The sequence below is a fragment of the Neoarius graeffei genome, chromosome 28 (genome assembly GCF_027579695.1).
Source record: "Neoarius graeffei isolate fNeoGra1 chromosome 28, fNeoGra1.pri, whole genome shotgun sequence".
NCBI classification, from domain to species: domain Eukaryota; kingdom Metazoa; phylum Chordata; class Actinopteri; order Siluriformes; family Ariidae; genus Neoarius; species Neoarius graeffei.
In genome coordinates this window covers 6014817-6030091 of record NC_083596.1, presented here as the reverse complement: position 1 = coordinate 6030091, position 15275 = coordinate 6014817, and the positions used below count along the sequence as shown (strand labels likewise).

The 15275-nt window shown below is 41.9% G+C and overlaps 1 protein-coding gene across 3 annotated transcripts in view; it reads left to right on the top strand.

The window, feature by feature from the left end:
• rgs3a (regulator of G protein signaling 3a) overlaps positions 1-15275 on the top strand; it is a 244983-nt gene that overhangs the window by 226930 nt on the left and 2778 nt on the right. For 2 of the 3 annotated variants that reach the window (XM_060912131.1, XM_060912129.1), the window contains 2 exons: positions 13686-13787; positions 14648-14709. In XM_060912131.1, coding sequence (XP_060768114.1) covers positions 13686-13787; positions 14648-14709 — 164 coding nt within the window. Of the gene's footprint in view, positions 1-6562; positions 6649-13685; positions 13788-14647; positions 14710-15275 lie in introns of those variants that run through there. The other variant, XM_060912130.1, reaches the window with a different exon arrangement.

Sequence of the window (15275 nt, the reverse complement as noted above, 5' to 3'; positions counted from 1 at the left end):
GTTTTCAGGCATGTCAATGTGGACGGAGATTATTTCTGATACCGAGCGAAAACACTCATCTACAAGAAGAAGAAACCTTTATTTGTCACATGCACACTTCAAGCACAGTGAAATTCATCCTCTGCATTTAACCCATCTGAAGCATCCACACTAGAGTGCCCCGGGAGCAGTCAGGGGTTAAGTACCTTGCCCAAGGGCACTTCAGCCCAAGGCCGCCCCACGTTAACCTAACCTGCATGTCTTTGGACTGTGGGGGAAAACGGAGCACCCGGAAGAAACCCACGCAGACATGGGGAGAACATGCAAACTCCACACAGAAAGGCCCTCGCCGGCCGCTGGGTTAGAACCCGGAACCTTCTTGCTATGAGGTGACCATGCTAACCACTACACCACCGTGCCGCCCCCAGTATATTTACAGTATAAATGACCACATAATACACACCGCAACTTCAAAAGAATGAATTAAATGAATGAAACTCAGGTGAAATTTGACTAACAGGTGTTACTGTTTCTTTCTTTTTTTAAATACCATTAAAGGAAAACTCCATCCTGGAATGTAGGAAGCCATAGACCAAAGTTAAAACAGGCCAATTTGTCGGGGGAAAAAACAAACTATATGGAGAACTAGCATAACTAGGTCTTCATTAGAACTTTTGTGCTCGATTTTCAATGGATTTTGAAACGTTGAACAAAATTTAGACTTGGAGAATTCGTGTTTCCAGATTTGCGCCAGTCACCCTGAGAGTTGTGTGCCAATGAGAACAACAACAATCAGTCAGTATGAAGTCAATGATGAACAACAGAAGTGATGTGATATTAAAGCTAAACATGATCAGTGTGTTCTCATCAGCGAGGTCTTATTGTGCGTGAGAAAGAGAGCAGGTGCATTGATCAGTGAGACGTGCGAGTGCTGTTAAAGCTGTTGGTGCTTCATCAGCTGTTGATTGGCTCAGCGTCACTGCTGCGTTGATCAAAAGCCACACATTAACACCGACTGATTAACGCCTGTTTCATCACAGCGGACTGACACGGTGTCGGAGGCAAACTATTACAATTCATCATGAAATAAAATCAGATGTTTATCATACAAATACTTGACACATGTGATAAAGCTACTGAGCTGAGATTTGGGATTTTTTTTTTAAAGTTCCTCTTATAATGTCGAGCCAAATTAAAAAAAAAATTTCACCAGCAAACCCAAATATTACAATCAGGGCTTTGAACCAGAATTTTTTTCCTATTGGTTCGTTCCGAACAGAAATGGAATTTTAACATTTCCGGTTTTGGGTTCCACCATTAAATAGATGTTCCCGAACCGGTTAGAACAAAAAAATTTCGTTCCCGGAACGGTTAATTACGTTCCCTGTCAGCTGTTTAACAAATGGCTATAAAATTATGTCTCTGTCTCATCCAGCTTAAGCCAAATGTAGGCTAATTCTATTACAACCTTCATTAAATAAGACAAGAAATAATTCAAAACAATTATTATTTCAAATGTTGGCGATTTGGATTCTCAGTATGTCTTCCCATCTACACAAACAGAAAAAGTGCCAAAAATGAAAGATAATTCGTTTAGTGTGTTACCAAAGGCTAGTCAGGCCCTATGCATTGATAGGCTAACAGAGGTTAACGTCATTTAATGTTCGCGAGCCTCTCATTAACGTGAACAAAATATTGATATCGTGTTTGAAATTGACGTTTTTGAATAACGACAGACTGCAATATTTACCTCTTATTTAAGATGTGGAGACGTGATAGTAGTCCACCCTCCCGCTCTCTCCATTCAGTCAGCGAACGTCACACAGGAAGTGAACCCCAGTGGGTCATAGAAACTTGTGCAGGAGAAGAATGACTTTTTTATTTGTAGGCTACGGAAACTTTGAGGAACGAAATAAAAACCAGTATTAACCGGTTACCATTATTTTTAATAAGCGTTTCTGTTCCGGAACATAAAAAATAATAAAGTTTCTGGTTTCGTTTCTGTTCCATGTGAAATAGAAAAAGTTCCCGGTTTTCGTTTTCGTTCCTTGAACCGGTTCAAAGCCCTGATTACAATTCATCATGAAATTGAAATCTCAATTCCATGAAATTTCTCCAGTGTTGCTTGGCGTTTATAATGGATTGTTTAGTTGATCAGCCGTTTATTTTCGTTTGTCCAGTCTGACCAATTTTCACCTCGCTTGAGACTTAGTTATACGGTTTCAAACATTGTGATGAAAAATATTTGTTATACCAAATAAAGATATGTCTGATAAAGCTTTTAATCTCAGGTTAGAAAAAGTATTTACTTTTATAACACAAATCCAAAAGTATAACAAATTTAACCAGTAAACCCAAGTAACGAAGATCTTTCTGGAATGTTCTCTTGAACTTACGGGGGATTGTTTGGTTTATCAGCCCAAATTCTTTTTTATTTAACCTTTCACAACATACCCTGTGTCTGAAATTGTTCACTAGTTCAATACTCCCTATCTAGGGAATTCTACAGTCGTGGTCAGAAGTTTACATACAGTGACGTGAATGTCATCTTGGATATGAATGTCATGGCAATATTTGGGCTTTCAGTAATTTCTTTGAACTGTTCTTTTTCTGTGGCAGAATGTACAGCATACATCTTTCATAAAAAAAACAAACTAGAATTTGGTGCACAAGTTTTAATTTTCTTTGGGTTTTCTGAAATCAATACAGGGTCAAAATTATACATACAGGGTCAAAAATATACACACAGCACACCTAATATTTGGGTAAAATGTCTCTTTGCAAGATTCACCTTGACCAAACATTTTTGTTTACCATGAACAAGCTTCTGGCAGAATTCTGGTTGGATATTTCACATTCATGGCAGGTTCCAGTTCATGGCAGGGCTGTGCCATGGTGTTTCCCAGGTTGTTCCTGACCATCCAAACCAATTTCCTTCCATCTGAGGGTGACGGTTTGGGTTTTCTTGAAGCAAAGTGGCTTGGCAAAGTGACTACACCTCACAGTAACTGGGATACAATTGTCTGAACTGAGCTTGGAATTTGCAGTTGTTTAGAAATGGCTCCAAGAGACATTCTGGAGTTGTGTATATCTGTGATCCTCTTTCTCAGATCTGCACTGAGCTCCTTGGACTTTCCCATTTAACTGTGTGTTGGTCAGGCCAATGAGTGCTGTAAACAAACCCTTTTTATGAAGGCACAGAGAAGCTACCAACTGTAGTCAATCATGATCACTAACAGGAAGTTAAGAGACATTTTGACAACAACAGGAAGAGGCGTTCAAGAGTTAAACGGCACGGTGGTGTAGTGGTTAGCATGGTCGCCTCACAGCAAGAAGGTTCCGGGTTCGAACCCAGCGGCCGGCGAGGGCCTTTCTGTGTGGAGTTTGCATGTTCTCCCCATGTCTGCGTGGGTTTCCTCTGGGTGCTCTGGTTTCTCCCACAGTCCAAAAGACATGCAGTTAGGTTAACGTGGAGCGGCCTTGGGCTGAGGTGCCCTTGAGCAAGGTACCGAACCCCTGACTGCTCCCCGGGCGCTCTAGTGTGTCTGCCCACTGCTCTGGGTGTGTGTGTGTTCACTGCTCCAGATGGGTTAAATGCAGAGGATGAATTTCACTGTGCTTGAAATGTGCACGTGACAAATAAAGGTTTCTTCTTCTAAAGCCAAGAGATGGGATGTGGGGCAACAAGATGAATGAGCTGCTCAGCCATTTTGCTGCTTGTGTGACCTCAATATGAACCCTGTGGCGCCATCATTTGATTGGTCAGGTGATCATTTTCAAACATCAGACTGAATTTCATTCTTGGGATAGAAAGAGGAATAAGAACACACTTATTTAATGACCTGCAAATTCATGATTTCATGCGAATGTTATGTCCGGAAATTCAGGCTTGGTGTGCAAGGGGTTTTAGTGATGTGGTTTCAAATTCTGTGATGACCTCGAAAAAGAAGATTTCACCAGCAGACCCAAAGAGAAATGATTGGAAATTTACAATTCGTTGCTTGATAAATCAGTCCACAGCTATTTGTTTTAGATTTTAATCCATTTTGCCAATTCACACTCTCACTGTATACCCAAGTTCACTTCACAGCTCCACTGCAAAAACAAAAACCCAGCATGGTATTTGTCTGATCAACCGTAGGACTTGAATAAACAGCGTAGATTTTGTTTTTGAACGAACTGTTCATTTTTTAAGTGCTGCTAGAGTACACTCTCAATCCCACTGTGGAACGAGCCAGAGCAGAGTATGTGCTCATTCAAAGCAGGAATAAACTCATAAGAATCCTGCAAACCAGAGCTGGCACGATATCAGCGACTTTGTTTTTTTGGCTTTATTTCTGACACATAGAGAGGCGGGAGATTCAGAACAGGAGGAGACTTGGAGGAAAAAAATGTCAGGCATGAAAGAAGCGATCTTGGAAAGAGAGCTGAAGCAGGAAATCAAGCGAAAAGAATCGAATGGCGCTGATGAGAACATACATCTTCATTTCAGCGCAAGTTATTTCCATGATCTCTGTTCAAAGTCGCTAAATAGACGTTTAGAATCCGAGATGCAAAACGGTCTCATCTCATCTCATTATCTCTAGCCGCTTTATCCTTCTACAGGGTCGCAGGCAAGCTGGAGCCTATCCCAGCTGACTACGGGTGAAAGGCGGGGTACACCCTGGACAAGTCGCCAGGTCATCACAGGGCTGACACATAGACACAGACAACCATTCACACTCACATTCACACCTACGCTCAATTTAGAGTCACCAGTTAACCTAACCTGCATGTCTTTGGACTGTGGGGGAAACCGGAGCACCCGGAGGAAACCCACGCGGACACGGGGAGAACATGCAAACTCCGCACAGAAAGGCCCTCGCCGGCCACGGGGCTAGAACCCGGACCTTCTTGCTGTGAGGCGACAGCGCTAACCACTACACCACCGTGCCACCCATCAATATCATTTTAAAAGTAAGAAAAAAAATTAATAGTAGCTTAGAGTTTATTTACTGATGCTTATAGTCTAAATAGGCACCATGCAACATTACAATAGTGTTAAAGATGTTTGTGCCTTGTTTTATTATTTAAAAACTTGTCAAACTTCAGTACTTCATGGAATACTAATAAACAAGCCATTTCTCCTCTTCTTAGTATTAACTAGCTAGTACTAGCTATTAGTATTAAAATATTGAACAGTTATTCCATGAAATGGAGTCGTACATGAGCTGATTGCCAGTGAGGCGCGTAGCACCGAGTTGTCTATAATCCATGTACGACGAGATTGAGTGGAATAACTGTTTTATTCTATCCGCATTCACTGGATTTTCAGAAACAGAGCATTTTTCTTTTCTTTTTTTTTGCAAATTCAAAATTAAAGGTGGCACGGTGGCGTAGTGGTTAGCGCTGTCACTTCACAGCAAGAAGGTCCGGGTTCGAGCCCCGTGGCCGGCGAGGGCCTTTCTGTGTGGAGTTTGCATGTTCTCCCCGTGTCCGCGTGGGTTTCCTCCGGGTGCTCCGGTTTCCCCCACAGTCCAAAGACATGCAGGTTAGGTTAACTGGTGACTCTAAATTGAGCGTAGGTGTGAATGTGAGTGTGAATGGTTGTCTGTGTCTATGTGTCAGCCCTGTGATGACCTGGCGACTTGTCCAGGGTGTACCCCGCCTTTCACCCATAGTCAGCTGGGATAGGCTCCAGCTCGCCTGCGACCCTGTAGAACAGGATAAAGTGGCTAGAGATAATGAGATGAGAATAAAATTAAAACTTTATACAAAACGTCTGACAAAATCATATCCGCTTAGAATGTAAACAAACCGGCGAAATGACAGGAGCAATTTGTGAAAAATGCAATAATAATAATAATTCTTGAAAATTCAATAAAAAAGATACATTCTTGCCATCAAATACTTTTATTCCATATTTTGTTGCTTTTTTTTTTATTTTTTGTGGTTTTGTTTTCGAGTCAAGTTTTTATTTCATCTTCGGTTGGTTCAGCAACACGCGCTGCCATTTTGTTTTTCTCTACTCATGGTATATGAATTGATATCCTAGTAGTAGAGTAGCCAATCAGAGTGCACGATTGCTCATATCCAGTGAATGTGGATAGAATAAATAAAGATAGCATTTATTAAGTTGTTTTTCTCAGTCGGTCTAGTAATAGTAGGATTAAGATTAGTCCTAAGAGTTAATTTATTCATTTATTTTGCTAACATTATTTACGCCCTGTGATGACCTGGCGACTTGTCCAGGGTGTACCCCGCCTTTCGCCCGTAGTCAGCTGGGATAGGCTCCAGCTTGCCTGCGACCCTGTAGAAGGATAAAGCGGCTAGAGATAATGAGATGAGATGAGATGAGAACATTATTTACAGAAGTTTGGAGAAACATTACATGCCCTTTGAGCTGAAATGCTGCCCTAAAGGCATTTCCTGGATCTTTGACGTGTTAGCTGAGCTGTAAACATGCGGATACACAACACAGGAGCGTCTCATGTCTGCGCTGCGATTGGCTGAGGCCTGATCCCGCCCCCGCCCTCCTGTCTTTCCTTCCCCTGGCTTTAAAAAGGCTCAGAGGAACTGAGCGGGGTTAGATGAAAGTGCCTCATTGCCCACCCTGCCCCACACACACTCACACAAACACACACACATGTTCCGTACAATGGTGGACTTCTCCGAGAAGTACTTGGAAAGGTAGGGATCCTGATCATCTCCTCTGAGCTTTCTGTGATGGACAGATTGAGGATGAACGAGGAAGGGAGGGAGATGAAGAAAGAGAAAGGAGCTTAGAATAGCGAATAAACTCTGAAAGAGACGGTGTGAAGTTGAGCTCGTCTCTGCTGGGATTTGGGACACGTGAGTTATCTGGTCTTTCATGCTTCGTGTGTGTTGTGTTAGGAGTCGATGCATGTTGAAGAGATGTTCTTGCGTCTCATTACGATTTAGAAAAGCAGTTTAGGGACATTCCTGTGTTATTGACATGACAGAGTGATGTTTGAAGGGTCCAGCAGGCATACGAGCACCACGATGCTCTTTTGAGAAGCATGAGGGGCCTCTGCATGCGCCTGATGTCTTGCATGTATTTACTGCAGCCTTAAGATTTTTTTTTCTGCATTACATGAACCTGGATATACGATAGAGGATATAAATATCAGTATAAATATACTAAATGGTCACTCGTTCCAGATGAACTACAAGCCTGGATTCTTTTTTTTTTTTTTTAAATCCGTATCTCATTCCCATCGGCGCAGTTTTTTTAAGCTCCATCATTGCTGCAGTGCCTCAGAGCCTCTCCGGGCTGCTGTCACATTCTAAAATGTCTTTCCCACTGCAGGCGTCCTGGTTTCTTGCACCAGAATAGCTCAGAGCAATGCTGCAAGAGATAATAAGGGCCTGCCAGAGAGGGAACTGGAGCCTGGAGATGGACGATTTGGATTTGGAGACAGAGGAGACTCTCCTCCTCTGAAGCTGGTGGAGGGGAAACGTTAGACGTCAGAGGCTTTTCGATAAGCTGCGGTCGCCGTGAATAAGCGCGTCTAATGTTTACATGTGTTTCTGGCTGATAGTGAGTGAGCACTTTTTCATCTGGAGTTCGCACATAACTTCTGGTGCAGATGTGCTGTATCTGTATTCTTGTTATTTATACTCTTCATCTTCATGAGATGAGATGAGCACATGACCGTGTTTATGATTACAGCAGCAGATAGGAGATACAATGTGACAGCTGAGGTTTTCCGCTGATGCAGGGATGAGATTTGAGATTGGACTTAATGTCTTAAAGGTCATCGATTTTCTGTTTGACATTTCCACGGCTGTGTGTTACGAATCCGCAAACTGAAATAACTCTCAGCTATTTTGCAGCAGGTCGCATCCACACCGCATGCCTGAGAGGTGGACATATTCACGCTGGGGTGTGGAATGTAGGACAGCTGCAGGACTGTGCTCAGGGAATGTGCAAAAAAATACCCTGCTGTCACTTACCGTATATGCGCACACACACACACACATGCATACACAGTGATGTAGTCTAGAGCAAGGTGTCTCAGACTTGAACAAAATTACAGATTTATTTTGCAAAATATTAAAGACATTAGGCACGTTATTTAATATGCACAATAATATTTTGGCTATTTCCTGAAGTCTGGCAGTTTTACTTTTGTCATTTATTTCTCATCTCATCTCATTATCTCTAGCCGCTTTATCCTGTTCTACAGGGTCGCAGGCGAGCTGGATCCTATCCCAGCTGACTACGGGCGAAAGGCGGGGTACACCCTGGACAAGTCGCCAGGTCATCACAGGGCTGACACATAGACACAGACAACCATTCACACTCACATTCACACCTACGCTCAATTTAGAGTCACCAGTTAACCTAACCTGCATGTCTTTGGACTGTGGGGGAAACCGGAGCACCCGGAGGAAACCCACGCGGACACGGGGAGAACATGCAAACTCCGCACAGAAAGGCCCTCGCCGGCCACGGGGCTCGAACCCGGACCTTCTTGCTGTGAGGCGACAGCGCTAACCATTACACCACCGTGCCGCCCTTTGTCAATTATTTATCGGAATAAAACAATTTATAATGTTAATAAATTAGATTATCTGAGAACATGGTCCATTTTGAAAACGAGGGCCCTAGAAGGTATGAATACCCATAATGCACTAGTAAACAATAGAACAGAGAGTGAGGCACCATTTCAGCACCAGGGACTGTATTGATTACAGAGTAAATAAATGGCAATGGATTCATTTGCATATTTGAATAAGCAGTGAGGGTGAAACAAGAAATTCAGTTGAGACAAAAAGGTTGTGGCTTTTTTTTTTTAACCATCTACCGCGAAGCACTTTATTAGCAATAAAGTGAAAAAAAAAGATGCAGAAGAAAAACTTTATATTTAACTAAGAACATAAAACACTATAAAAGGAGAGAAAAGAGGAGAAAAAAACATTGATCTTATCTGCATATGCAAATCAGTAAAAGCCAAAGTGAGAGGGAGAGAAAAAGGTAAGGAAATAAAGAGAAAAGGGAATATATATATATATATATATATATATATATATATATATATATATATACACACACACACAGAGGGAGAGAGAACAAAAAAATAAAATGAAATAAACTGAAGAATGTAAAAAAGAGAAAAAATATGCATGTGCAGATTTAAAAAAAATCAAATTGAGAGGAAGACAAAAACGGATGAGGAAAAATGTAATATACAAATATATTTTCAAAAACCAGGAAAAATAATAATTAAACATCAAATAAAGGCCTAAAAAGGAAGTAAGAGCTATTATTAAAAAAAAAAAAAAAACAACACACTTAGGGACTTGTATATGTCAACAAATCACAAATTTGTTTGAAAGAAAGAAATTATCAAAAAGACAAGAGAAAAATAAAATGATGCACGTGTGCATGTGCAAATAATAAATTTGTAAATGAAAGGGAGAGAAAAATAAAAGTGTAAAAAAGAAAGACAGAATGCAAGAGGACGAGAAAAAGGCAAGGCAATAAAAGGAACACAGAAATAAAATTATATCAAAAAGAAATAGAAAAGGGCAGTTTGTAAAATTGAATATTAAAAAAAGTATACGAAAAGACAAAATAAAGAGAAAATCCATATTTTGTATTTAGTGGTCCATTTACAAATCAACAAATCCAAAACAAGAAGAAAAGGGAAGGAAAGAAAGTGAAATAAATAAATAAATAGGAGAGAAACTAGAAGAGAAATGTGTGCAAAGCCATAAACAAACAAACAATTTGACAGCAAAATAGAAATAAATAAATTTAAAAAAAAAAGAAATTCATAGAGCCTCTGCTGAATCCTTGAGCTGGCTCCATGTCTGACCTTCACCATGACTGTCCAAACTGATCTTTTTTATCTTGCACTAACAGGAGTCAAATGTACATGTTTACATGTTTACTTTATAGTATAAATAAAGTAAAAGTATGGACATCTGTCCAGTTTCTACCACTGTGACATCATTAGGAGGCTGTCTATCAGGTGTAGTGTGCACTACTGAACAGTAGGTGGCAGTGTTGAGTTGAATATGTATCTTATTTCTGATGTGTTTTATTTACATCCTCCTCCTTCACTGAGGCTCAGCACTAGAGCCCATATCCCATCTCCTTCACCTTCTCCAACGCAGCAAAACATCCTGACTGTTCTCAGATCAGCTTTCGTAGCATTTTTGACATTTCTGTTCTGACACAACTTTAACTTTCTCCTTAACGCTCGCCTGCTGCACTGAAACCAGATCAAGATGTAAATTGTTTCATTAAACTCGCAACTCTTTTCCAAGGCCCATAAACTTTTGATGGAGGTTCTTGACTCCCACGATGACTCCCTCAAACCTCGCTTTCTCCAGATTTCCCAGTGGAAGTGAAAAATAAGCCAATCAAACACGTCCCGATCATCTGGTTCTGCTTTACGCTGTCTAAAAAAAGCCTTTTTATTTGGTAAACCTCTTCAGGTTTCCAATTCAACCCCCAACTCCCAACCCCAACCCCTTTCTCTGGATTCAATTTTCGTCTTTATTAAGCGCTTTCACGTTGTACTATTTTTTTTTTTTGCAGTAAATTGTATTTACAGTGTGAATCTGAGATGAAAACGATCCAAAACGGCTTTACCGTGTGAGCAGTCGGAGAGGAATGTGATATGATGAATGCAGTTCCTTAACTACTTGACAATTTCACCGGTCTTATCTTATCAGGACAGATTTGATCGAGGAGAAGGGATTGGGTGCGCCATCGCCAGCATCGTCCAAAATAAAACGTTTATGTAGAAATGGTATTAAGATCTTTGATGCCATCAGGAGATGATGCAGTTATCAGGAAGGGTGTTGTTTCCAATGATATGATATCATACACACCTCCTAGATTCGTCTGAGAAATGTCTTATTGGAAAAGCAACACATTTTTCTGTCTATAAACCCCTGTAATAAAGCACGACGTAAATGTTCTACTTGGTCTTAAATACAAAGATTTATCTCTTTGATGACATTTGCTTAACATTTCCTCTTATTTGAGTTGTGCAAAAATGTCTGACAGAAATGACATTTATTTTTTGGAATGGTTTCCTTTGGGATACACTTGGTTTTCCGAATTTAGTGCAGTTAAGGAGTAGAACATGAGAAGAAAATTGACTTGAAATGCAAAATTAGCAATTCATTTTTACTGAGTGTTGAGTTATATTTTGGTGGCGTGGTGGTGTAGTGGGTAGCGTTGCCATATATCACAGCTCCTTCATTCCCAGGTCAATCCTGAGCTCTGCATGAAGTTTCGCATGTTCAACCTTGCCTATGTTGGTGTCCTTTCAAGAACATGTCAGTAGGTGGATCAGTGAATCTCTTTGATCTCTTCTTGCATAGGGAAACCATGGCCTAATGGTTAGAGAAGCAGCTTTGGGACCAAAAGGCTGCTGGTTCAATTCCTTGGACCAGCAGGAATAGCTAAAGTGCCCTTGAGCAAGGCTCCCCAGGCTGCTCACTGCTGTGGGTTCTGTTGTATGTTGCTCTGAATAAGAGCATCTGCTAAATGCCTGTAATGAATCTATCCAGGATGTGTTCCTGCATGGTACTCAATGGATATTGATCGGGATTGGCCCCTGATCCACCTGATCAGGATAAATTGGCTACTGAAGATGAATGAATGAATATTTTGGAGTGGTTTCCTTTGGGCTTCCAAACTCTCACAGTTACCAGAGGATTAGCCCCCCAATGTAACCCGAGCTATGTAATAGGCAAGAGGCCGAGGGCCTCAGAGATCAGTGCCGCCTGATGTGCCTTGTGGCATTACATTACAGGCATTTAGCAGATGCTGTTATCCAGAGCGGCGTACAAGATACCCAGAGCAGCCTAGGGAGCAGTTGGGGGTTAGATGCCTTGCTCAAGGGTAGTTCAGTCATTCCTGCTGGTCCAGGGAATCAAACTGGTGAACTTTTGGCCCCAAAGCTACTTCTCTAAACATGGCATGAAAAGGAATTTGATTTGATCCTTTGGGTTGCAGATAAAGTGTCTAAGTTTGGTGTTATTCAAGAGTTGCAAGTTGCAAAGACTTGAAATAGTATCCCATCCTTTTGGGTTTAGCCAAAGATGGAATACTAGGAGTTGATTTACATTATATTTATTCATTTGATTGCTGACTTACAAGTGAAATCCAAACACATTAATGTTTGAGACTTTCCCAAGACCAAAACAGTGACAATTCTGGGATTTGAACTGTACTAGTCCAGAACCTCACCTGCTGAACCCCCTAATTTAGGCCCATTTATCACCACAGTGGTCATGGGAGTGGGTCTGTGAACGTATTCATAAGGCTGAACCTGAGATAGTGAAGAGCCTCTTGGCAGTCTTACACATCATCATCACAGCTGACCTTCCTCCTTCTTGGTGTTGACAAAGATAAGAGCAGTAGCTTCAGTCCTGTATGGCCTTGGCCTTGCAACACACCAGCTTGGTGCAAAAGCAAGATTGTGGACTTGAAACATTATCATGTGCACTATTCATGCGGTAATGGAACGTTTGAACAAGGAGTGATGTAGAATAAATGTGTGGTGGGTTTAAGAAGAAGTTTGTGAAGCCACATTTTTCGGAAGTGGTTTACTCGTGTCTTGACTTTTACTGAAAAAACCCCCCAATGTTACATTTTAAGGTGATCGCTCATCATGTTGTCAGTTGGGTTTGAGAGTATTTTGGTCAGTGACTAGGGACATTGTTTCCAGATTTCAGCACAGCAGTGAATGTCGTCATAAATTGTTACAGACTTCCTGTTTCCTGTGAGTGCTCACCTCATGGTTCCTTCACGTCACATGCTCTAAACTAGCTGCATTCAAAAGAGACGGCTAACAGTTAACCAGTGGTGGCCCCAAAAACATGGTCTTAATGATTTCCTTTCAAACAAACACAGATGTTTGAAGAGGCTGAATGTGTGCTGATAAATAAGTGTCAGCAGACCTGGAGCACAGACTCATTCCTCCTGGTAGGCCTCACCGAATTATCACCACATGATAATAAGTCCAGAAACCATTATAGAAAAGAGGCACGGTGAGGGCAGGACAGATGGACCGATTTAGAAACCGTGTCAAGGGAGGTCCAAAAACAGAATGGTCTCCTAATGTGGTGCTGATGAGAGTGGAGGCCACGGTGGAAATCAAACAGCAGGAAATAGGTATTATGGAAGGCCGGGCATTCCACGAGGACGTGAGTGAGGTCGGAGTGTGTGAGGACGAACGCTCGGGGTGGGAGGAGGGCGTGTCAGGTTTGGCTGGATGAAGGGAGTGCAGCTGTACGCTATGAACCCCCTCAAGGGCTTTGACCCTGAGGTCATAAGCCCAGGGGCCTTACGGAGAATCCTAGAGAGGTGTGGAGGTAGAGAGCGGCACTCAGCCTCATCCCTCTGTCAGTACGTCACTCTGTCAGTCAGGAAGGAAGAAGAGGAGAGAGAGGACGAAGGACAGGAGTGAGACGGATGTGAGAGAGAGAGAAAGAGAGACGGACAGTGTCTCTCTTCCAACTCTTAACATCTTGCTGGAATCTGATCGCTGCTTTGAGCTTGATTGCAGAGAAAATGTACACTTGATATGGATTTTATTTTCACAATTTTGGGTTTTTATTAAGCCGGAGTTGGAGCTGGAGTTGGAGATGTTTTGATGTTTTCCATGATGTCTGGATTTGAGATTCTTCTCTGACCTACTGCTTGTGTGTGCATGTGTGTGTGTGTGTCCATACAGGGCCAAAGACATGAAGAACCGATTGGCGTTCCTGAGGAGAAGGAATGAATCTCCTGGAAGCTCTCCGGCTGGCAAGCTGGATAAAACTATGAAGTCAGTCAAGTAAGTGTTATCTGCGCGCATGTGTGTGTGTGTGTGTGTGTGTGTGTGTGTGTGTTGACGCATAAGGGTGTGTTCATGGCCTGAGAGAAGAAGTGTTCGAAAATGAGAAGTTGTCTCTTTATCTGTCATCACACTGTCATGCTGTTGTCATGTCAATCGTGCGCATCATTCCATGAGCGGATGACCTTATTTGGTCCGTGGTGACTTTTGTGCTTATTGTGTTCATCGTTTTAAAACTGACACATCTTACCATATGGGTGCTGAGAAATTTACTTTGTACTAGTCAAACATGTCAAACATTCTTTGTTTTGAGCTACAATGGAGAGAATAAATTAGCAAAAAAAACAAAACAAAAACTTTTGTGCATAAAAAGTAATGCTACGCGTAATATACAATGCACCGCACCACATATGACACATGCACGGGGTGTAATTACTTTAGCACGACTAACACCTGCATAATTACTTTACTCGTCGACACAGTGTACAATACCACCCTGTCGTGCAGAAAGACCGACTTGCTCCTAAAGTCAGTAAGGCAGCAGATGTTTTAAGACTGGTAATTATAGACACACGATGAAAAAGAGCTTTGGAAAGAAAGAGATGAGCTGGAGGCGGAGCTATAGTACTGTCCTACTGGCTAGCTGTAGCTCCACCTCCATCTCCACCTCCACCCCTCCCTTCTCTGAGGTTAGTCATAAAAGAAGCTCTCCACCAGAGACGTTCAGACAGACTTGTACAGACACACAAACACGCACACACCAACCCGGAGAGAAGCAGCACACGGCTTCGAATGGGTCACACAATGAGAAACCTGACAGAAATGGGCTTGCTCAAGAACCGTTCTGCTTTCATCTGCAGGCCCACGCCAGAAGAGGCGCTCAAGTGGGGAGAATCCCTCGACAAGCTGCTCGTCCATAAATGTAAGTCGGGATTTTTTTTTTAAAGGAATGTTGTGATATGTGTGTGTGTGTATGTATTAAGATTACAGATTGAAGGCTTTGAATGCTCTGCAAATGATGTGTGGTTGGTGCAATGTGTGTGTGTGTGTGTGTGTGTTGGTCGGACGCTCTTGCATGAATCAAGTCCATACGAATTGAGCTGTGCATCAGCAGGGAAGAAATAGCAACACTGAGGGATGAGGGATTAGTGTGCTTTCTATTTATATCCGCAATCCATAATCCGTTATCCAGGCTTTGATTTTTTTTGTATTATTGATGGTAAGGAAAACTGCATGCATGCATCGCATGCATTATGCGTACAGTATTATCAGCCAGCATGTCATGTGCACAAGACACTTATCTGCAGAGTGCACTTATTCAACTGTTTCCCTATCGCAAAAAAAAACCCCTCCGCAGCTAGCTTATCTGCAGCGGAAAAGCGCTGTCAGCGCAACAGGGTGGCTCCTCATTTCCTTGCATTCTTACTGAAGGAGTAGATTTCAAAACCCTGTCTGAAATGTTCATGCAACCTGCAAGGAAAGGACTTT